The sequence below is a fragment of the Hemibagrus wyckioides genome, linkage group LG16 (genome assembly GCF_019097595.1).
Source record: "Hemibagrus wyckioides isolate EC202008001 linkage group LG16, SWU_Hwy_1.0, whole genome shotgun sequence".
In the NCBI taxonomy this organism is placed as follows: Eukaryota; Metazoa; Chordata; class Actinopteri; order Siluriformes; family Bagridae; genus Hemibagrus; species Hemibagrus wyckioides.
This window is the reverse complement of record NC_080725.1, coordinates 14370910-14396652: the sequence shown is the minus strand read 5'-3', so window position 1 is coordinate 14396652 and position 25743 is coordinate 14370910. Positions and strand designations below refer to the sequence as shown.

General features: G+C 39.4%; 2 protein-coding genes across 27 annotated transcripts in view; both read right to left on the bottom strand.

Annotated features, from left to right (window-relative positions):
* The window catches only part of LOC131366964 (protocadherin alpha-C2-like), a 239726-nt gene that overhangs the window by 72592 nt on the left and 141391 nt on the right, over window positions 1-25743 (bottom strand). For 2 of the 26 annotated variants that reach the window (XM_058412039.1, XM_058412061.1), the window contains exon 1: window positions 18820-21400. The exons of 20 other annotated variants lie outside the window; for them this stretch is intronic. In XM_058412039.1, coding sequence (XP_058268022.1) covers window positions 18820-21261 — 2442 coding nt within the window. In that variant the 5' untranslated portion in view covers window positions 21262-21400. Of the gene's footprint in view, window positions 1-8499; window positions 11060-12438; window positions 15034-18819; window positions 21401-25743 lie in introns of those variants that run through there. 4 more of the 26 variants (XM_058412036.1, XM_058412056.1, XM_058412034.1 and 1 more) reach the window with 2 other exon arrangements.
* Window positions 15379-18121, bottom strand: LOC131366968 (protocadherin gamma-A8-like). Its single transcript, XM_058412079.1, has one exon. The coding sequence runs from the start codon at window positions 17965-17967 to the stop codon at window positions 15394-15396; it is 2574 nt and encodes an 857-aa protein (XP_058268062.1). The 5' UTR covers window positions 17968-18121; the 3' UTR covers window positions 15379-15393.

The window sequence follows — 25743 nt, the reverse complement described above, 5'->3', positions numbered from 1 at the left end:
ATGATACTTCAACATGGACCCACCTTCTACAATTCCCTAGCTCTTTCTATCACTGGTATGAAAATGCACAAATCTATAATTTATATTTAAGGTTTCATTTTTATTTTTTAATTAAATGAGACAAATTCAATTAAAAGGAAGCTATCTAGCCATACAATCATAAATTACACTGAAAACTGTGCAGGCTAATGAACAACATTATTTGTGAACTAATTTATAGCAAGTAGGCAACAAATTATTGAATCACATTTTATCAATTTTGGAAATTCTCCATGGCATTAGAACTTAATCCCTTCCTTGATTATGGTATGTTCATGTTGAAATTACATAACAAGGAGTATTGTGCTAAATACATTTGATTTTTTAATTTAAAATTATTACATAAACAAAAAGAGACTGTGTTCAATTCTGTGTGTGTATGTGAGAATCTGGCTGTTGCTATCCAACAAGAAGTGCTGAAAACCTTGCTACGCCAAACAGCAGCATAAATGAAGAAGAAATACACTGCATTGATACATATCCAGTGTTTGACACACAATACTGACACAATCCTTCACTTTTAATATAGAAATGGGGGAAAAATGAAATAAAAAGTTTGGAAACAATATCGGCTAAGCGTATTTGCATCAATAATAGCATTACTATTTTGAAAAAAAAATGCAGTATATTCATATTAAACAGCATAATGAAAACAACAGTTTGTCATCAGGAATTTAAATAAAAAACTGTTGCTTGTTTTTTAAGCAAATCTGAGCATTAATCATATAACAAAGCAATCACAAACTAATATGATGCTTAATTTGTGATCTAGATAAATGTAGTAATCCGAAATATTCAGCTAACAATATATAATAGGAACATGCCAGTTTAAGTGCACTAAAACAGGAGAGTTTCCCAAAAGCACTGTTGTTCCTGGCATGAATGAATGCTATATATAGACTGGGAAAGGTTCATGATAAGGAACTGTGAAAAGAAGCCCTTACCATTTCAGGAGAATCAGCATCATCCAGAAAATTATTTTCCTTCATAGCGTGGTGCATAGTTTCTGTGAAACTCGGGTCCATCACTAAAACACTCTGTCCTCCGAGTGTAGAATATTTACAGTCACTCTTCCTCGAGGCAGTCGTCATACAAGGATCATAATTATACATGTGTGGTAGAGTTCCAGTAACTCCTGTGTCTGTGTAACCGGGTGGATAGTACGGAATAACTGGGAGATTGGACTGATAGAAGATACGTGATTGTCTCCACCTGTAGATCTTTACTGATATTATAACTACTACAGTTGTGATGAAAAGGAAAGAAACAGCGGCTAATGCTAAAACTAAGTAAAAAGTGAGGTCATCATTATATTGTTTGCTGTGTGTAAAGTCTGTGAACTCTGAGAGCACTTCAGGGAAAGTGTCCGCTACAGCTACATTGATGTTCACTACAGCTGAGCGAGATGGCTGTCCGTTATCCTCCACAACTACAGTGAGCTTTTGTTTCACAGCATCTTTATCAGTGACCTGACGCACAGTTCGTATCTCTCCATTCTGTGCTCCCACTTCAAACAGCGCCCTGTCTGTGGCTTTCTGGAGTTTGTAAGAGAGCCAGGCATTCTGTCCAGAGTCCACATCAACAGCCACAACTTTAGTGACCAGATAACCCACATCTGCTGAACGAGGTACGATCTCAGCCACCACAGAGCCACCGGTCTGTACTGGATAGAGAACCTGAGGAGCATTGTCGTTCTGATCTTGGACTACAATTTTTACTGTCACGTTACTACAGAGTGGAGGCGAGCCTCCGTCCTGTGCTCTGACGCGGAAATGGAAGTCCTTTAACTGCTCATAGTCAAAAGAGCGCACAGCATTAATGACTCCACTATCAGCACTGACTGACACATATGATGACACAGGAAGTCCATTGACAGTGCTGTCTTCTAAAATATAAGAAACTCGAGCATTCTGGTTGGAGTCTGTGTCACTGGCCTTCACTGTGAATATAGAGAGACCTGGTGTGTTGTTCTCCACCACATAGGCCTGGTAATTATTTCTTTCAAAAACAGGAGCATTGTCATTTACATCTGATATGTGTAAACGGAGAGAAGTGCTGCTGGAGAGTGAGGGAACTCCCTCATCAGAGCAAGTCACAGTGATGTTATACTCAGCTTCTCTTTCTCTATCTAAATCCTGATTTGTGAGCAGGCTAAAGAAATTGTTTGATGGTGAAGTGATAATAAAGGGAATATTATCATTAACAGTACAGTGAACTTGTCCATTTGCGCCAGAATCCAAGTCATTTACTTTCATCATTGCTACAACTGAATTAAGTTTTGATTCTTCTGATATTGAACTAGACATAGAGATGATAATGATTGCTGGATTGTTATCATTAATATCCAGTACATCAATAATTACCTTACATGTGTCAGAGAGTCCCCCTTGGTCTCTGGCCTGAATATCAAGCTGATAAATGTTCGATTTTTCATAATCAACCTCGCCGTTTAATGTAACTTCTCCACTTTGCTCATTTACAAGGAAAATATTGGCCAAAGAAATGTCCACTGCGTCAGAAATGTAATAAGACACATGACCGTTGGCGCCTTCGTCTGCGTCAGAAGCACTTACTGTTGTTATTTCGGTTCCTTTTACTGCATTTTCTACTATTGTAGCTTTATAGACCTTTTGAATAAATACAGGAGGATTATCATTAACATCCACTACTGTTATATATATTTGCATTGTTCCCGACAGCCGGGACTCACCGCCATCAAACGCCGTCAATAACAAATTAATTTGTCCTTCCTTTTCCCGATCAAGAGTCTTTTGTAAAATCATCTCTACATTTTTCTCACCGCCTGACTCTTTGTCTAAAATAAAATTATCCGTAGGGTTGAGGAAATAGCTCTGAAGACCGTTTATCCCAACATCCGGATCAGCAGCTTTACCCAGCACGAATCTGGCACCGATCATTGCCGACTCGCTTATTTCAAACCTCATTTCATTCTTCTGGAAATTTGGAGCATTGTCGTTTATATCCGTGATCTCCACGGTAACAGAATATAACTCCATCGGGTTTTCCAGAATCATTTGGAGATGGAGAGCACACGGGGTTAATTTCGCGCAAAGAGACTCCCGGTCTATTTTCTCTTTAATGAGAAGCATTCCGTTTTCTCTGTTCAGTTCGACATATTCCCTGCTCTCACCTGAAAAGATTCGCGCTTTTCCCGATTTCAGTCTTTTTAAATTCAAACCCAAATCCTGAGCGATATTTCCGATCCTTGATCCTTTTTCCATTTCCTCTGGAATAGAATAAGTGATCTGTCCGCTCGCGCAGTCAGAACAAAAGACGATGAAAATCAGTACCTTGTACCGCCACGCCATAGCGGAGATTTCCTTCTTTGCAATAAGCGTCCTTTAACACAGAAATCGTATCATGTAGATCAGATTTGAATAGCTAGAGAGCAAATATATATTACCTATTTCTATTAAGAGCGATTACACTCCAACATTGTGTTGAGATTGGGCGTCAGAAAAGCCTGTCTTCCTTTCTTTCTCTCTGATACAGAGGGATGATGACATGGGAGGGTTTGATTATTTTAACCCCCGTCTCAGTCCTTCGCCGTTAAACAGCGGCCCCGTGAGAGAAATCTAAGAACTACAAATAAATTCCAAATAAGTGATTTGCTATAAAACTTCAGCATAGATAAATTTGATAAGAAATCTAATCTCCCACAAGATAACAACTACGGAGTAAATAAAATGACGTGCAATTTAACTATTTGTAGTTGTACATTTCTCAGCTAAAATACGAGTGAAACGTAGTAATGATACAAGCAGTGAGGAATTTTTTGCCTTCCTCCACTATCTTCACTTCTCCACATCCCCTTCCTCCTCATTCTTGTAATATCAGCATTTCTAAATTCGCAAGTATTTATTCATGTATGTGTAAAATGCATTTGATTTTTTTCTTGAAGGATTCATGCAACAGTCTCGCTTCACAAACAGGTTATCAATGAACTTATGATATTTATGATATGAAACAGTAAATGATTTGGTATATTGGTATATGATAGGGTATGCTCTGTTATTAAATGGTATGATATTTTATGATTGCTGGATGTAACCATTCAAAATACAGCTGTTAATGATAATGCGCTGTCCAACACAGTTAGGGCTGAAAATAAAAGTATAATTGTTAAATTAGTGTAAAAATGATACTTCAACATGGACCCACCTTCTACAATTCCCTAGCTCTTTCTATCACTGGTATGAAAATGCACAAATCTATAATTTCTATTTAAGGTTTTATTTTTATTTTTTAATTAAATGAGACAAATTCAATTAAAAGGAAGCTATCTAGCCATACAACCATAAATTACACTGAAAACTGTGCAGGTTGATGAACAACATAGTTTGTCAACTAATTTATAGCAAGTAGGCAACAAATTATTGAATCACATTTTATCAATTTTGGAAATTCTCCATGGCATTAGAACGTAATCTCTTCCTTGATTATGGTATGTTCATGTTGAAATTACATAACAAGGAGTATTGTGCTAAATGCATTTGTTTTTTTTATTTAAAATTATTACATAATCTAAAAGAGACTGTGTTCAATTCTGAGTGTGTATGTGAGAATCTGGCTGTTGCTATCCAACAAGAAGTGCTGAAAACCTTGCTACGCCAAACAGCAGCATAAATGAAGAAGAAATACACTGCATTGATCCATACCCAGTGTTCGACACACAATACTGACACAATCCTTCACTATTAATATAGAAATGGGGGAAAAATGAAATAAAAGGTTTAGAAACAATATTGGCTAAGTGTATTTGCATCAATATCATTACTATTTTGAAAAAAATGCAGTATATTAATATTAAGCAGCATAATGAAAACAACATTTTGTCATCAACAATAAAAAAAAAAACAGTTGCTTGTTTTTTAAGCAAATCTGAGCATTAATCATATAACAAAGCAATCACAAACTAATATGATGCTGAATTTGTGTTCTAGATAAATGTAGTAATCCGAAATATTCAGCTAAGAATATATAACAGGAACATGCCAGTATAAGGGCACTCAAACAGGAGAGTTTCCCAAAAGCACTGTTGTTCCTGGCATGAATAAATACTATATAAAGCCTGGGAAAGGTTCATGTTAAGGAATTGTGATCAGAAGCCCTTACCATTTCAGGAGAATCAGCATCATCCAGTAAATTGTTTTCCTTTATAGCGTGCTGCATAGTTTCTGTAAAACTCGGGTCCATCACTAAAACACTCTGTCCTCCGAGTGTAGAATATTTACAGCCACTCTTCCTCGAGTCAGTCGTCATACAAGCATCATAATTATACATGTGTGGTAGAGTTCCAGTAACTCCTGTGTCTGTGTAACCGGGTGGATAGTACGGAATAACTGGGAGATTGGACTGATAGAAGATGCGCGATTGTCTCCACTTGTAGATCTTTACTGATATTATAACTACTACAGTTGTGATGAAAAGGAACGAAACAGCAGCTAATGCTAAAACTAAATAAAATGTGAGGTCATCATTATATTGTTTGCTGTGCGTAAAATCTGTGAACTCTGAGAGCACTTCAGGGAAAGTGTCCGCTACAGCTACATTGATGTTCACTACAGCTGAGCGAGATGGCTGTCCGTTATCCTCCACAACTACAGTGAGCTTTTGTTTCACAGCATCTTTATCAGTGACCTGACGCACAGTTCGTATCTCTCCATTCTGCGTTCCCACTTCAAACAGCGCCCTGTCTGTGGCTTTCTGGAGTTTGTAGGAGAGCCAGGCATTCTGTCCAGAGTCCACATCAACAGCCACAACTTTAGTGACCAGATAACCCACATCTGCTGAACGAGGCATGATCTCAGCCACCACTGAGCCACCGGTCTGTACTGGATAGAGAACCTGAGGAGCGTTGTCGTTCTGATCTTGGACTGTAATTTTTACTGTCACATTACTACTGAGTGGAGGGGAGCCTCCGTCCTGTGCTCTGACGCGGAAATGGAAGTCCTTTAACTGCTCATAGTCGAATGAGCGCACAGCATTAATGACTCCACTATCAGCACTGACTGACACATATGATGACACAGGAAGTCCATTGACAGTGGTCTCTTCTAAAATATAAGAAACTCGAGCATTCTGGTTGGAGTCTGCATCACTGGCCTTCACTGTGTATATAGAGAGACCTGGTGTGTTGTTCTCCACCACATAGGCCTGGTAATTATTTCTCTCGAAAACAGGAGCATTGTCATTTACATCTGATATGTGTAAACGGAGAGAGGTGCTGCTGGAGAGTGAGGGAACTCCCTCATCAGAGCAAGACACAGTGATGTTATAGTCAGCTTTCCTCTCTCTGTCTAATTCATCCTCTGTGCGCAAGCTAAAAAAATGATTTGACTGAGATATTATTGCAAAGGGAATGTTGTCACTGATATCACAGTAAACTTGTCCATTCACACCTGAATCTGGATCATTTACCTTTAACATAGCAACAACAGTGTTCAGTTTGGACTTTTCAGATATGGAACTGGACATAGAGATAACATCAATACTTGGCTTATTATCATTGATATCCAGCACATCAATAATTACCTTACATGTGTCAGAGAGCCCTCCTTGGTCTCTAGCCTGAATATCAAGTTGAAAATGGTTTGAATTTTCATAATCGATGTCACTGTGCAAAATCACTTCTCCACTTTGTTTATCTACATGAAAAGTATTGGCCACAGATCTGTCCACTGCGTCAGAAATGTAATAAGACAGTTGACTATTAGAGCCTTCGTCTGCGTCAGAAGCACTTACTGTTGTTATTTTGCTTCCTTTTACTGCATTTTCTACTATTGTAGCTTTATAGACCTTTTGAGTAAATACAGGAGGATTATCATTAACATCCACTACTGTTATATATATTTGCATTGTTCCCGACAGCCGGGACTCACCGCCATCAAACGCTGTCAATAACAAATTAATTTGTCCTTCCTTTTCCCGATCAAGAGTCTTTTGTAAAATCATCTCTACATTTTTCTCACCGCCTGACTCTTTGTCTAAAATAAAATTATCCGTAGGGTTGAGGAAATAGCTCTGAAGACCGTTTATCTCAACATCCGGATCCGCAGCTTTACCCAGCACGAATCTGGCACCGATCATTGCCGACTCGCTTATTTCAAACCTCATTTCACTCTTCTGGAAATTTGGAGCATTGTCGTTTATATCCGTGATCTCCACGGTAACAGAATATAACTCCATCGGGTTTTCCAGAATCATTTGGAGATGGAGAGCACACGGGGTTAATTTCGCGCAAAGAGACTCCCGGTCTATTTTCTCTTTAATGAGAAGCAATCCATTTTCTCTGTTTAGTTCGACATATTCCGTGCTGCCTCCTGTATAAATTCGCGCTTTCCCCGATTTCAGTCTTTTTATATCCAAACCCAAATCCTGAGCGATATTTCCGATCCTCGAGCCTTTCTCCATTTCCTCTGGAATAGAATAAGCTATGTGTCCGCTCGCGCAGTCAGAACAAAAGACGATGAAAATCAGTACCTTGTGCCACCACGCCATAGCGGAGATTTCCTTCTTTGACATCAGCGTCATTTGAAGCGTTATTCTCTTTTTGATAGTAAGCTTTATGTATTCTCTTGTCCCGAAATTTTTTATAAAATAAAATTACACTACAAACCAACTCGTATGGATTTACATCGTCTAAATGCTACTCGAGTGAAAAGCCTGTCTTCCCTTTCTCTTTGACGGAGCGAGACGATGTAGGAGCTTTAGGGTGTTTCTATTCAAAGCCCCAGCGCCTCGCGGTTAAACAGCGGCCCTTTGAGTCAAAAATAAGTACTACAAATACATTACAGATATTTTCATAACATTTCTGATGTGGCAATACAGATTTTGTAATTCTTTGCCAACGTAAATATAGATGATGCTAACCTAAATCCCATAAGATCACAAAATCGAGTTTATAAACAAGACAGAGATCTCCAACACTTACTCAAATGCGAAAGGACCAGGGGCTGTGAAGCCTAGTTTAAGAAATGCTTTGGAAATTGCGTAATATTTCGTTGTTTATATTTACAATATAGTCGCGTGTTTAAACATTTCAATGATCATTTTATGAATAAACGCTACGTATAGATAATCAGAATGAAAGTAAAGCAATAATGTTCCACTACTGAACTTAATCTTAGAAATGCATTTTAAAAAACATTCTTACCATTTCTGGAGAATCTGGATCTTCCAAACATTTCTTTGGATTCATTGCTCGCTGCATAGTCTCGGTAAAAGTCAGATCCACCAATAAAACATTTTGAGCTCTTAGTGTGGAAAACCTTGAGTCACACTTTCTCGAGTCAGTTGTCATATAAGCATCATAATTATACACCTGAGATAGGCACAGGCTCCCCGTGACCCAAGTATCGATCGGATAAGCGGTACAGACAATGAAATGAAAAAATATAAGATTATCAGGGCAACCATGTAAATTGAGAAGGCTCTTACCAGTTCTGGAGAATTATCATTATCCAAAAAATTATTTTCATTTATTCTTTGTGGCATGGAGTCTTTGAAGTCCATCACTAAAACACTCTGTCCTCCGAGTGTAGAATATTTACAGCCACTCTTCCTCGAGTCAGTCGTCATACAAGCATCATAATTATACATGTGTGGTAGAGTTCCAGTAACTCCTGTGTCTGTGTAACCGGGTGGATAGTATGGAATAACTGGGAGATTGGACTGATAGAAGATGCGCGATTGTCTCCACCTGTAGATCTTTACTGATATTATAACTACTACAGTCGTGATGAAAAGGAAAGAAACAGCAGCTAATGCTAAAACTAAATAAAAGGTGAGGTCATCATTATAAGGTTTGGTCTGTGTGAAGTCTGTGAACTCTGAGAGCACTTCAGGGAAAGTGTCCGCTACAGCTACATTGATGTTCACTACAGCTGAGCGAGATGGCTGTCCGTTATCCTCCACAACTACAGTCAGCTTTTGTTTTACAGCATCTTTATCAGTGACCTGACGCACAGTTCGTATCTCTCCATTCTGCACTCCAACTTCAAACAACGCCCTGTCTGTGGCTTTCTGGAGTTTGTAGGAGAGCCAGGCATTCTGTCCAGAGTCCACATCAACAGCCACCACTTTAGTGACCAGATAACCGACATCTGCTGAACGGGGCACGATCTCAGCCACCACTGAGCCACCAGTCTGTACTGGGTATAGAATCTGAGGAGCGTTGTCGTTCTGATCTTGGATTACAATATCCAATGTCACATTAGCACTGAGAGAAGGAGAACCACCATCCTGGGCTCTTATACAAACTTTTACATTCTTCATTTGCTCATAGTCAAAGGATCGCACTGCATATACCTCCCCACTGTCAGTATTAATTGAAATGTAAGAAGACACATAGGACCCACCTACAGCAGATTCCTCTAGAAAATATGAGATGCGTGCGTTCTGGTTTGAATCAGCATCATGGGCGCTTAGCTTGAATATAGATAAACCTGGAGAGTTGTTTTCTGTAACATGAGTAGTATAAGCATTCTTGAGAAACTTTGGAGGATTGTCATTCACATCAGATACTTTAATAGTCAGTAGTTTGCTACTGGAAATTACAGGAGACCCTGAATCGCTCGCTGTGATAGTAATGTTATATTGTGCAACACGTTCACGATCTAGAGCAGCACCGGTAACTAATGTATAATAGTTTCGTATAGGCGACTGCAGTTTGAATGGAGTAGGTGGATTAACTGAACAAGTCACCAAACCATTCTCTCCAACATCGAGATCTTTCACACTTAGCATCGCTATAGTTGTAGCAAGAGGCGCGTCTTCAAACACCGGGCTGGAAAAGGACATGATGGTAATAGTTGGTGCGTTATCATTTACATCAATTAAGTCGACAATCACTTTGGCCGAGTCTCCTAAACCTCCTTGATCTTTAGCCTCTACGCCAATTTCATATTTTCTAGCCTTTTCGTAGTCAAGTTCACCTTTTAAAGTGATAACCCCTGTGCTTTTATTTAAAGCGAAAACATCACCTATATTACCTTTCAAATTTGCAAAGCTGTATGCGACTAAACCATTCGCCCCACTGTCTGCGTCACTAGCATTTACAGTTGTTATATACTTTCCTTTTGGTGAATTTTCTGCAATCGTTACTGAGTATAATGTTTGGTTAAATACTGGTGCGTTGTCATTTGCGTCGAGCACGATAACATTAATTTTAACGTTACCGGATCTTTGCGGATTTCCCCCATCGACTGCTGTGAGAGTGAAAGAAAGCCGCGGATTTTGCTCTCTATCTAAAGGCTTCTGTAACACCATCTCTGCGTATTTAACTCCGTCGGGGCGTGAGAGCTGTTTCAGGATAAAATGATCGTTTGGTGAGAGAAAATAATTCTGCAGAGTGTTTACTCCTACATCCGGGTCATCTGCGCTTCCGAGCAAGAAACGCGCTCCAGGTGTGGCCGATTCACTTATTTCCAGATTGATTTCATCGTTAGGAAAGTTTGGCGAATGGTCATTTACATCCAGTATTTCCACAGTTACGTGATGCAGCTCCATGGGATTGTCGAGTATGATTTCCAACGTGAAGCTACAAGGAGTCATTTCAGCGCACAGCTGCTCCCGGTCTATTCTCTCATTCACGACCAGCGTCCCTTTGTCTGTCTTCAGCTCTGTGTACTCGGTGCTCTCTCCGGACACGATGCGAGCCCGTCCAGCTCGCATTCTACTTAAATCTAGCCCGAGATCGTGAGCGATATTCCCGATTACTGATCCACTCTTCGTTTCTTCAAGAACAGAATATCGAATCTGAGCACCAGCGAGCGAAAAGACATAAGCAATCACGAGGAAAATAATCTTCCATCTGCGCACACAACAATGCTGCTGTTTTTCGTAGAAAAACAAGGGAACACATCTATTTCCCAATCCGTTATCCATGGTCACAAAATAAAGACAAGCAGATCGATTTATTAGCAAAATTAGGTTTAGAGTTAAAAACGTTTATAATTAAACAATCCGTATCTGCCCACAGTCCTCCCCACGTCACGGTCAAACCCTGACAAAATGGAGGGAGTGCTTAATGCGAAATCTTGCTCAGAATAAAAACCACAATTTATTGATCAACAGCGGCCCGCAGAGTTGAAAAGGATCAATTACAAAAAACAAACTAAAACATCTTACCGGACACTTTAAAAGTGGAAGCAATCAGATTTTATTAAGCGCCAGATCATACAGGACGTAGAAGCCTTTATTTTTGTTCACTATTTGTTTTTAGTGATATGATTTTATATAACTATACACTAATATTTGGTTTGCAAAGAAATGGTCATATTGTACTGCAAATTATGGAAATCATTGCCACTTTGTTTTAAAAGAGCAGCACATTCACTCAGCTGCAGCCTAAATTTCAGTTTGGAGCTACAATTAGTTGCACATTTAAATAAATTAGGATTTCTAGTAAATCAATATACTCAGAAGGATCAGTCCCTAATCATGATGTATATTCTTTCTGAAGGGGAAGCTAATGAAAAGCTAATACAGGACCTACACAGGACAAGCTACATACAGCCTTAAACCAACATAAACATAAAAACATAAATGTCTCAGTCTGATAAGCAGCAGCAGAAATAAAAACTACTTCTCCTGAGCCAAGTGGTATGTTTACAGCAGAACAACATACCCAACATAACTTAACACATCATAACCAACAAGCTGCCACTGTTGGGCCCTTGAGCAAGGCTGACCCTGAGCTCTGACCCTGACCCCCAAGGATGGAATATGCGAAGAAAGAATTTCACTGTACAGTAATGTATATGTGACAAATAAAGTCAACAATATTACTTAACTTTCCAGAAGATGTTAAAATACTCTTCAGTGTTTTCTAAACTGAACACTTAGATGGAACCTACAGACAAAATTCTGGTGTATAAAACTTTATCGTAGTAAGTGTTTAACAGTGACATTCATTTGATGGGGTTAAATTAAACTGAATTTCTTATTTCACTTTATACGATAAAAATATTCTACCAATGATTAAACACTTTGTGAATGCTTATAACATTGCCATGATATTATGATATGGGTGTTTTCTACATTTTATCTCACCAAGCATATTTTTACTATTTAGGAAATGTTAATGAAAATATATTGTAATATGACACAATAATGACAGAGTTTTTATCAGATTTACTCTGATAATTTTTGAGTGTGTTTGGTTTTAATGTTCAACAAAATGGCTGCCTGATGAATATCATAACTTTGTAATTCAATTGGATTAAACCGTTAGAAATGTTTATTTATGTTTTTCTCAGATATTAGAAACATCTTATGCAGGTATCATGTATTTTTCTTAACAGTATGCTATGTGTTTACCAACATATTAATAGCAAAATACATTTTTAAAATTCATAATAATCATCTCATCCTTACCAGTTCATGGGAATCCTGATGTCTATTAAAATTATTGTCTGTCACTGAGTGCTGCATAGTTTCTGCAAAACTCGGGTCCATCACCAAAACACTCTGTCCTCCGAGTGTAGAATATTTACAGCCACTCTTCCTCGAGTCAGTCGTCATACAAGCATCGTAATTATACATGTGTGGTAGAGTTCCAGTAACTCCTGTGTCTGTGTAACCGGGTGGATAGTACGGAATAACTGGGAGATTGGACTGATAGAAGATGCGTGACTGTCTCCACTTGTAGATCTTTACTGATATTATAACTACTACAGTTGTGATGAAAAGGAAAGAGACAGCAGCTAATGCTAAAACTAAATAAAAGGTGAGGTCATCATTATATTGTTTGGTCTGTGTGAAGTCTGTGAACTCTGAGAGCACTTCAGGGAAAGTGTCTGCTACAGCTACATTGATGTTCACTACAGCTGAGCGAGATGGCTGTCCATTATCCTCCACAACTACAGTCAGCTTTTGTTTTACAGCATCTTTATCAGTGACCTGACGCACAGTTCGTATCTCTCCATTCTGCGCTCCCACTTCAAACAGCGCCCTGTCTGTTGCTTTCTGGAGTTTGTAGGAGAGCCAGGCATTCTGTCCAGAGTCCACATCAACAGCCACCACTTTAGTGACCAGATAACCCACATCTGCTGAACGAGGCACAATCTCAGCCACCACAGAGCCACCAGTCTGTACCGGGTAGAGAACCTGAGGAGCGTTGTCGTTCTGATCTTGAATAGAAATAATCACTGTAACATTGCTGCTTAAAGGTGGTGAGCCTCCATCTTGTGCTCTTACATGAACAATGAGCTTGTTAAATTGCTCATAGTCATATGATCGTGCGGCACTCAGCACACCTGTTTCAGAATTTATAGAGATGTAATTTGAAGCTGGTGATCCATTTATCTGTGTTTCCTCTAGAATAAAGGAAACTCTGGCATTGTGGTTGAAATCACTGTCTCTAGCTGTGACTCTGCATATCGACACACCTGGGGAATTATTCTCCATAACGTACGTGTAATACGAGCTTTGAGAGAAAATCGGAGCGTTATCGTTCACATCTGAAACTTTTATGTGTAATACCTTAGTGGTCGACAGTACCGGGTTGCCAGAATCTGTAGCCTTTACGGTAATATTATATTCGGAAACCGTTTCTCTGTCTAACTCTGAATTCGTCACGAGCGTGAAATAGTTACTTAGTGATGATTTTAACTCAAATGGAAATATTTCTTCTATACTGCATGTGACCTGACCGTTTAACTCAGAATCAGAGTCTTTGACGTTTAAAACCGCTACTGTGGTGCCACTGGGCGCATCTTCAGATATATAGCCGATCAGTGACATAATGTTAATAATCGGAGCGTTGTCATTAACATCAAGAACCTCGACGACTACCTTGCTCGAATCTGCTAAACCACCTTGGTCTTCAGCCTCGATTCCGATTTCAAACATTTTGTTTTTCTCAAAATCGATTATTCCTATTACAGAAAGCATGCCCGAGTTTTCATCCAAACTAAAAACGTCGCCCATGTTTCCTTTTAAATTTGAGAAAGTATATCGTATTTGCCCGTTAGAGCCCGTGTCTGCGTCAGTAGCATTAACTGTGATTAGATAAGTCCCCCTTGGGGAGTTTTCTATAATTTTCGCTTTGTACACTGACTGGTTAAACACAGGTGCGTTGTCGTTTACATCTAAAACAGTAACGCCTATTTTAATAGTGCCTGATTTCACCGGATTTCCTCCATCTATTGCAGTAAGAGTCAGGGAGAGTTGTGCATTCTGCTCTCTGTCTAAGGGCTTTTGGAGAACCATCTCTGCGTATTTAACCCCGTCTGGGCGCGCATGTTGTTTTAAAATGAAATGATTGTTTTCGGATAAATGGTAGCTTTGCAGAGCGTTTATTCCCACATCGGGATCCTCTGCACTACCTAACACGAAGCGAGCTCCCAGCGCTGCAGACTCGCTGATCTTAAATTTAATCTCGTTTTTGTTAAACGACGGAGCGTGATCATTTACATCGATAATTTCGACGGTCACACGATGTAACTCGATCGGATTTTCCAATATTATCTCAAACGTAAAGCTACAAGCAGTGATTTCGCCGCATATTTTTTCACGGTCTACTTTTTCATTGACAATCAAAATCCCTTTGTCTCGTTCGAGCTCAATATACTGATTGCTATCTGCAGTTATTATACGAGCTCGGCCTGCACGAAGCCTTTTTATATCCAGCCCTAAATCCTGTGATATATCGCCTACAAACGCGCCTTTATTCTGCTCCTCTGGGATAGAGTAGCGGATTTGCCCCTCAGTAAATGTAATAGCACAAGCAAAGAGACCAAACAGTACTTGCCAGTGCACAGTTGAGCAACACAGCCATCTTTCCATCCTCGAAACATGTAATTCTCCCTCGGCTACAGTCATTGCTCGAAGAATTTCACTAAACACACGAGACAATCCTCAAAGCTTCTCGTATCAGGTTTGATGTTAAATAGTTCTGTTCGGTTCCAGAAAAATTAAGTCATTCGTATATAACGTCCTTTCTTCTGTCCTGTCCACTCCCTATGACAGTGAATAGGTTAATATAGAGAATAAATAAAGCCAACATTTTACAAGGATCAACAGCGGCACTTAGAGACCAAAGTATAGAACAACATCAGACGACCTTGAAATGAAATAAAATGAGTGACAATAAATAACTAGTCTAACACAAATGCTCCCTTTAAACAAACTCTCTTTAAACATGTACCACACTCTCCTGGTCCCTCTCTGTCGCTGTCCACAAAAAGTTCTGAAAATTCAACAAACCGCTGCTGTACTAAGCAGCACATATCAGCATCAAAACTCATGAAAACTAGATCAAACAAAAGAAACATCAATCTTGGTAATCCAAATAGCATAAAATATGAATTTAAAAACGAGAATATAAGATTATAATGAGTGTGTGTGTGCCCTGCGATGGGTTGGCACTCCGTGCAGGGTGTATCCTGACTTGATACCTGATGACGCCTGAGATAGGCACAGGATCCCCGTGAACCAAGTATAGATCGGATAAGCGGTACAGACAATGAAATGAAAAAAATATAAGATTATCAGGGCAACCATGTAAATTGAGAAGGCTCTTACCAGTTCTGGAGAATTATCATTATCCAAAAAATTATTTTCATTTATTCTTTGTGGCATGGAGTCTTTGAAGTCCATCACTAAAACACTCTGTCCTCCGAGTGTAGAATATTTACAGTCACTCTTCCTCGAGGCAGTCGTCATACAACCATCGTAATTATACATGTGCGGCAGAGTTCCAGTAACTCCTGTGTCTGCGTAACCGGGTGGATAGTACGGAATAACTGGGAGATTGGACTTATAGAAGATGCGCAATTGTCTCCACCTGTAGATCTTTACTGATATTATAACTACTACAGTTGTGATGAAAAGGAAAGAAACAGCAGCCAATGCTAAAACTAAGTAAAAAGTGAGGTCATCATTATATTGTTTTGTGTGCGTAAAGTCGGTGAACTCTGAGAGCACTTCAGGGAAAGTGTCCGCTACAGCTACATTGATGTTCACTACAGCTGAGCGAGATGGCTGTCCATTATCCTCCACAACTACAGTGAGCTTTTGTTTCACAGCATCTTTATCAGTGACCTGACGCACAGTTCGTATCTCTCCATTCTGTGCTCCCACTTCAAACAGCGCCCTGTCTGTGGCTTTCTGGAGTTTGTAAGAGAGCCAGGCATTCTGTCCAGAGTCCACATCAACAGCCACAACTTTAGTGACCAGATAACCCACATCTGCTGAACGAGGCACGATCTCAGCCACCACTGAGCCACCGGTCTGTACTGGATAGAGAACCTGAGGAGCGTTGTCGTTCTGATCTTGGACTGTAATTTTTACTGTCACAGTGCTACTGAGTGGAGGCGAGCCTCCGTCCTGTGCTCTGACACGGAAATGGAAGTCCTTTAACTGCTCGTAGTCGAAAGAGCGCACGGCATCAATGACTCCACTATCAGCACTGATCGACACATATGATGACACAGGATGTCCATTGACAGTGGTCTCTTCTAAAATATAAGAAACTCGAGCATTCTGGTTGGAGTCTGCGTCACTGGCCTTCACTGTGAATATAGAGAGACCTGGTGTGTTGTTCTCCACCACATATGCCTGGTAATTATTTCTCTCAAAAACAGGAGCATTGTCATTTACATCTGATATGTGTAAACGGAGAGAAGTGCTGCTGGAGAGTGAGGGAACTCCCTCATCAGAGCAAGTCACAGTGATGTTATACTCAGCTTCTCTCTCTCTATCTAATTCCTGATTTGTGAGCAGGCTAAAGAAATTGTTTGATGGTGAAGTTATAGTAAAGGGAATATTATCATTTATCATGCAGCGAACTTGTCCATTTGCTCCTGAATCCAGATCATTTACTTTCAACATGGCAACAACAGTATTTGGCTTAGACTCCTCCAATATAGAAGTAGACATAGAAAGAACATCAATACTTGGCTTATTATCATTAATATCCAATACATCAATAATTAATTTACATGTGTCAGAGAAACCTCCTTGGTCTCTGGCCTGAATAACAAGCTGGTAAATGTTTGATTTTTCATAATCAATATGACCATTTAATGTAACTTCTCCACTTTGTTCATTTACAAGAAAGCTATCGGCTACAGATCTATCCATTGCCTCAGATATGACATACGTAACGTGACTATTTGATGCTTCGTCTGCGTCAGAAGCACTTACTGTTATCAGTTTGGTCCCTTTTATTGCATTCTCTGGGATTGTAGCCTTATACACTTTTTGATTAAAAATCGGAGCATTATCATTAGCATCCACTACAGTTATGTGTATATGTATCGTGCCAGATAGCTGTGGTTCTCCTCCGTCAAAAGCAGTTAGTGACAAATCTATGGTCGCTTGCTTTTCTCGATCCAGGGGCTTCTGTAACACCATCTCCACAATCTTACCTGCATCTACATGTTTGTCTAAAACAAAATTATCCGTGGGTTTAAGCGAATAGCTCTTATGTCCGTTTATTCCAACGTCTGGATCGACGGCTTCGCCAAGCACAAATCTGGCACCGATCAGTGCTGACTCGCTTATTTCAAACCTCATTTCATTTTTCTGGAAATTTGGAGCATTGTCATTTATATCCGTGATCTCCACAGTAACAGAATATAACTCCATCGGGTTTTCCAGAATCATTTGGAGATGGAGCGCACAAGGAGTCATTTTTGCGCAAAGAGACTCCCGGTCTATTTTCTCTTTAATTAGAAGCAATCCATTTTCTTTGTTCAGCTCCACGTATCCCGCGCTGTCACTAGAAAAGATACGTGATTTCCCCGATTTCAGTCTTTTTAAATCTAAACCCAAATCATGAGCGATATTTCCGATCCTCGACCCTTTCTCCATTTCCTCTGGAATAGAATAAGTGATCTGTCCGCTCGCGCAGTCAGAACAAAAGAGGAAGAAAATCAGGACCGTGTGCCACCACGCCATAGCGGATATTCCCTTGCCTCCGCTGGGAATAATTTGTATCTTATGTAGAAATCCTATTCTTTTAACAAGACTCAGTATATCCACAGAGTCGCTAAAATAAAATAAAACTCATCTCTTTGCTGCACAACACAAAGGTTTTCATATAATGCTGCGTGAAACCAAAGGACGGCCTCCTCTTTTTTTCTTTCTGGTGCAACGTAACTATGTGGGAGGATTTGAGGATTTAAACCACGCGCTGTGCTGTTAAACAGCGGCCCTTTGAGTCAATACAAAGTATTACAGATATTTTCCAAATATTATGTGATAGATTGTAATATATTACTATATTATTTTACATATCTAACTAAATGCTAACGGAAAATTGATCACAAATCGTATTTAATATTTGAATGTTATTTTATGATGCTTGGATGAAACATATATTTAGTGCAGACTTCATGAAGCTACACTTTTTAAAAAGAACTTTTCAGGGTTTCAGGAATGTTTTACTAAATTTCTTCTCACATCATACGTCCTGAGTCGCCTATATGTATGTGGAAAATTTATATCAGTCAAAAATAAATGTATTTGCACTAATGTCTACTTCAAATATTTTAAATCACTTTGCTAAGGAAAATAATACACTCATATTTAATGATGTACTGTTTCTTGGAAACGTGTTTTCTGATTTCAAACCAATACACATCCATGCACAGTAATCGTTATCAGTAACCGAAAAAAGTTTGAGCCAAAGCTAATTGGAAAAAAGCATTAAATAGTAGCCAGAAATTTCCCAGAAATTCTAATCTATTTCGAGCTTACAACCTTCTACAAAAATATTTAGAACCAGTAGATTAAATGATATATCCTTACCACTTCCGGTGAGTCTAGGTCTTGCTGGAATGCCTTTTCTCTCATCGCACGCTGCATAGTCTCTGTAAAACTCGGGTCCATCACTAAAACACTCTGTCCTCCGAGTGTAGAATATTTACAGTCACTCTTCCTCGAGTCAGTCGTCATACAAGCATCATAATTATGCATGTGCGGCAGAGTTCCAGTAACTCCTGTGTCTGTGTAACCGGGTGGATAGTACGGAATAACTGGGAGATTGGACTGATAGAAGATGCGCGATTGTCTCCACTTGTAGATCTTTACTGATATTATAACTACTACAGTTGTGATGAAAAGGAAAGAAACAGCAGCTAATGCTAAAACTAAGTAAAAAGTGAGGTCATCATTATATTGTTTTGTGTGCGTGAAGTCTGTGAATTCTGAGAGCACTTCAGGGAAAGTGTCCGCTACAGCTACATTGATGTTCACTACAGCTGAGCGAGATGGCTGTCCGTTATCCTCCACAACTACAGTCAGCTTTTGTTTTACAGCATCTTTATCAGTGACCTGACGCACAGTTCGTATCTCTCCATTCTGCGCTCCGACTTCAAACAGCGCCCTGTCTGTTGCTTTCTGGAGTTTGTAGGAGAGCCAGGCATTCTGTCCAGAGTCCACATCAACAGCCACCACTTTAGTGACCAGATAACCCACATCTGCTGAACGGGGCACGATCTCAGCCACCACAGAGCCACCAGTCTGTACTGGGTAGAGAACCTGAGGAGCGTTGTCGTTCTGATCTTGAACGATGATCGTCACTGTGACTTCAGAACTTAAAGGAGGCGACCCTCCGTCTCGGGCTGTCACGTTAAAGCTGAAACTTTTCATTTGTTCATAATCGTAGGCCTTGATTGCATGTATAACCCCGCTCTCTGAATTCACTGAGACTAAAGAACTAATCGGGTTGCCCTGTACATTATGATCCTCCAAAAAATAAGAGAGCCGCGCATTTGGGCCCCAGTCAGCATCGCTCGCTTTTATTGTCAGCACAGCCAAACCCGGAGAGTTGTTTTCAATAACGAATGTTTTATACTCCTCAGAACTGAACACGGGTGGATTATCATTCACATCGGAAATCTTAAAATTTAGCGTTTTGTTATTGTGCCGTGCAGGACGTCCTTGATCGGATACTAGAATGGTGATGTTGTATTCAGCAATGTTTTCTCGATCGAGAGTTTCATCTGTAGTTAATGCATAATAATCAGAAAGCGTGGATTCTATTTTAAACGGTAGGTTTTCGTTTATTTTACACTGCACGAGCCCATTTTGACCGGAATCTGCGTCTTCGACATTAATTACAGCCACGGTTGTTCCTACTGGAGAATTTTCTCTAATGGTATTTGAAAATGACATAAGCTGTATTGAGGGAGAGTTATCGTTTTCATCAATAATCTCTATTAGAACGTTACAGGTATCTGCCAGGCCTCCGTTATCCATCGCATTGATATTTAATTCAAAGTTTTTTTCAGTTTCGTAATCTAAAATGTCTAACGTCGTAATCGCTCCTGTTTCTGGGTTTATTTTAAAAAGCCTTTTGGCTTCATCACTGGCCTGAGCAAAAACATATGACAGTAGGCCATTTACACCTTCGTCCGCATCAGTGGCACTTACTGCAGTTAAAATGGTGCCTACTGGAGAGTTTTCTTTCACTTCTGCTTTATAAACTGATTGTTTGCACACAGGGGCATTATCATTTGCATCTAATACAGAAATATAAATTCGCATTGACCCAGATTTTTTAGGAGACCCTCCGTCATATGCAGTGAGAATTAATTCTAAGGTATTACGTTCCTCTCTGTCGAGCTCACGATACAAAACCATGTATACGATTTTTTTGTCTACAGACTGATCATTTATTAGCCTGAAATGCTCGGTCTGACTGAGAGAATAGCTTTCAATTCCATTTACACCTACGTCCAAATCTATAGCGCTGTCTAATGGAAAACGAGTCCCAGATGCTGTGTGCTCGCTTATTTGTAAATTGACAGTACCTTTAGGAAATTTTGGTGCATTGTCATTTATGTCTTGAACCTCCACGGTGACCCGATGCAGTTCTATGGGGTTTTCCATGATCAGATCAAAGCTGAAGCTGCAGGGCGTTGTTTGCTTGCAGAGCTCCTCTCGATCTATCCTCTCCTTCACTACGAGGGTGCCTTTGTCTCTGCTCAGTTCGACATATTGCCGGCCGCCCTTTGTTACAACCCGAGCTTTTCCAGAATTAAGTCTACTTATCTCTATTCCCAAATCGTTGGCGATGTTTCCTACAAATGATCCCTCTGGAGTCTCCTCCGGGACTGAATATCGCGCTTGACAAAAGACGACGTCCATCCCGTAAACACAGAAAATAAGAGACACTGTCTGCCATTTTAGCTGCGTTGTAGTCATCCGACGATGCCGAGAAACGACACACGAGCGCAAATAAACCATACTGATAGTGACGTTAACCTCTGATCATCGTTAAATCACAAATGCTTAATTTTATATTTTCATATAACCAAAAAATTCAGAATCTGACGCAGTCTGCTCTTATAGGAGCAACAAAAAGAAATCGTTCTTGCCTCATTAATAAATCCTTCAGTAGGAGGGATTCTGGGTGGTTTTCAGTTCCATTCTACACGGATCTTGTCCAATAGCGGCCCTTAGAGTGGAAATGCTGAAAATGCGTTTGTATGGAACAGCCACAGGCCCATGTGCCTTAGACTAAACCCCAAATAATCACACACTGAGAAACACACCCCAAAACACACTGAGAAAAACGTGTCATAGCTTCATGTCAGAATAATCTGCCTGACAGTCTGAACAAGCTAAAATAATCCATACCAAATAACATTTACATAACATTCATAAGTGAACAAGAAATGAAACTATCCCCACATTAACGTGGATACACTCTGAATATTTCCTGACTAAACTGTAAATATATTTTATCTTTAATTGTAACATCTCGCACTGAAATCAAGGATGTTAAAGATTTGTTTCTCTGTTGTATTTGATGATTATCCAAGAGAGCACAACGGAAGTGAGAAAGACTGGAACTCATTCAGCACCACAGAGATGAACAGCGCTAAACAAAAATATTAAAGCATTATTCGTGTCTAAAACGAGAAATTCCCTTTATCCTGTTAATTAAAGACCTTCACGCGTATTATTAAAGTCACTGAATAAAGGCACTACTATTGTTTATCTTAATTTAATGTTTTTATAATCTCAAACCCATGCTCTTCTTGCACAACAAAGATGCCACACGGTAAAGGATGTTAGTAGAATAGACCATAACATCTTAAAGAAAGATAGAACTGCATGAATGGTTCATTTTAATTTTATATAAAATCGATAATATATATATATATATATATATATATACACAGTATATGAATCATTTCTTGTAATTCAATATCCAATTCTATAGCACACTTATGTTAAGCATCAAATGAAAACTGAGCTGTTAAAGAACATTTACAATCAGCACAAAGAAAAGAAATATAATAAAAATTCAATATGGAACAAGTGTGTTAATATTTGTAATAGTTGTGCCCCCATACTGCTCTTGTCATGTGACTTGTGTTATTATACTTGGAAGTATGCAAAATAAAAGCTTATGGTTCCGGTTCAACAATTCCCTAATGGTAGGCACATTATTTTGCCTCCGTTTTACTTAATAAATGTCCCGGGTATCAAACACAGGAATGGCTGTGCCAACCAGTTATGGGCCAGGAAGAGAAGTAGTTAACCTATGGAACAGATTGTGTTTTGACGGTATTGAAGTTTTGACGGTATTGAAGGTTTTAGGAGATATGCATTTGTTAGGGCAAAAGGACAATATATTTTTGGAACTTCCCACAAGAGATGATGAGGAAGAAGATGCTGTCATTAAAAATTAAATAGCTTATGCTGAGCTGATTCAGTACCTGGATGACAAAAGTTTGTCTCTTGTAATGATAGATGCAGCCGATGATGGTAGGAAAGCTTTGCAGATTTTGAGGAGCTATTATGTTGGTAAAGGAAAAGCACAAATAATTAGCCAGTATCTAAACTGCCAGTATGCTCAACAGCCATATAAACCACATGAAATGAACAACAATGACTATACAACTACATAGTAGGAAAATGTAGATTGGCTTACTTTTACATTGGTGTGTAGGGGAGGTACACGCTGGAGAATAAAGTGCTGCTGGTGATGGAGTAAAAGGTAAATGAACACTAGCAGAGCTCCTTACTACTTGAGCTTGATGGCTCCTGAACATCGGAATTATCTTTCTCCTCCAGCTGCACACAACGTCTTTTTGACAAAAACTTGTGCAACTAAACTTCGGTGACCCTCTGTGAAATTTGATCGGTGTGGAGGGAGATGGGTGGCATGAGCGTAGAGATGTTTCATTCTTCCTCATAGGCAAAGGGGGCTCTCACACAGAAAGTACCAGAATTAACTCATAGATGTAATGTATGACGTGCCAAAAAAACTAATAGGGACAAAGGCATGTATAAAGGCATCCAGCAATCACTGTAGTCAAAGCAATCTGTTCTGTTGTAAGCAACTGATCTGGTGGGCCTGACTGACAGGTGCCCACCCATAGCTACGCGACTGGTTTGCCAGACTGTTAACCTGTTTGCCGTCCATATCACACGAAGTGATGTAAACATACCATTTGCGGAATTCAAAACCAAGCAGTAAAAATGATGACACTATCATGAGAGCGAGTGCCTCAGCTCCTGAACGGAGCGGGAGAGAACGAATCACAGACTCGGACATGACATGCTTCAACTGCGTTCGAAAAGGACACAGAGCACATGCTTGCCCGAACCCAAATTGGCAAAGACAGTGGTGCAGCTACTGCAAAAGCTCAACACACAAAGATGAAAGCTGTAGACGTCATAAGAAAGACAATGTTAAACAAGCCACTGATGCAGAGGATAATGAACACAAGTTTGTCTTTAAAACGAATGACTGCCAGTTTCACAGAGTGAATCAGAAAGGACTGATGGTTGACACAGGTGCAACATCACACATTACTATGGACATTCAAAAATTCAAATGATTTGATGACAAATTCCAGCCAGAAAAACTGAGTTAACAGACAGGACCAGATCAAGTGAAGTAGTAGTGAGAAGGGGTGATACGGAGGTGTGCCTGATTGACAATGAGGGACATCGGGCAAAGAGGACACCAAGAAGTGCACTATAAATCCCATCATACCCACAGAACATCTTCTCTGTTAAAACAGCAACAACAAATGGAGCTTTGATCAACTTTAAACTAAGACACGATGACCTTGTTCACAATGACGGTACCAAGTTTAACATGCCAGAGTACAAGGGACTATATTATCTGAATATGGTAAACAACGTTAGTGATAGTGGTAACAGATCTTATGATATTCAAACCTGGCATGAAATCCTTGGTCACTGCAATTATGGTGATATTTTCTAATTGCAAATTGCAATCTAGTCAAGGTAATGAAAATTAATGGTAAGATTGGTAAATATAACCTAAATTGTGAAGTTTGTGAAGTTTTTTCAGAGTAGAAATAGAGAACCTGATAGACGAGCTAAGGCTGCACTTGAACTAGTCCATACAGATCTAGCTGGGCCTATTGACCCAAAGGCCAAAGATGGTTTCAAGTATGTTCTAGCATTTTCTTATGATTAGTCAGGTTCAGTGTTTGTGTACTTTTTGAAAGTAAAGAGTGACACTGAAATCTACTGAAAAGTTCATTGCTAAAACTGCTCCTTATGGGACCATAAAGTGTATTAGATCAGATAATAGTACAGAATTCATGTCAAAAGAGATCCAGTCACCGCTAAGCAAAATCATATTAGGTATGAAACCTCAGCACCATATTCACATTATCAAAATGTGACTGCTGAAATTGTAGAACCCTTTTTGAAATGGCAAGATGTATGCTCTTAGAAAGCAATTTACCCAAGATATTGTGGGCTATAATGGCTGCTGAAGTAATTCGCAGCAGGTGCTACAATAGTCGAATACAGCAAACACCATACCATGCACTGATGGGAAGAAAACCTGATCTTTCTAAAATGAGGGTATTTGGTTCAGAATGTTATTTGTACAAGCATGACAAAAACAAATTGGATGCACAATGTGAAAAAGGAATCTTTGTAGAGTATGATAAAACAGCCCTGCATACTTAGTCTACTTTTCAGACACAGGGAAAGTCCTTAAGCACAGACTTCTGAAATTTGTAACAAAGCGTACTACTGAACACCAAACACAGACTGACATTTCACTGTCAAGTGATGATTTTCATGGGGAAAGGTATGCACCCTCACAGCTAAATATTGATGAGACTGACCAGACTCTAGAAGAGCCTCATGAACCTCAAACCGAGATTAAAAATGAGGATTGTCCTCTCACAGAGGGAAACAATCAGCATAACTGTTATCCTAAAAGAAATAGAAGAGCTCCCCAGTACTTAACGGATTATGTATCTGATGTTAAATGTGATGACCATGTTCTAACTAATATTGACTACTGTTACAGAGCGTGTAACCTAAAAACAAACCTTTAAGGAAGCAATTAAAACGAGTTCAAAAGATTCAGAGAAGTGGGCTAAAGCCATGGAAGAGGAAATGAACTATCTTAAGGAAAACAGCACATCTACTCTAACTACCTTACCAGAGGGTAAACATGCTGTGGGGGTAGATGCGTCTATGTAATCAAAAATAATGCAGATGAAACTGAGACATACAAGGCCAGATACAGGCAAGTGATGGGTTCCGATTATATAATTTTCTCACCAACAGCAAATATCACTTTAATAAGAGCCTTGATGCAAACCGCAGCTCAATATGATCTTGATCTCCACCAAATGGATGAAAAAACAGCTTATTTACATGCTCCAACTGATTTACAGTGAACAGCCAGAGGGTTTTGAAGTGAAGTCAGACATG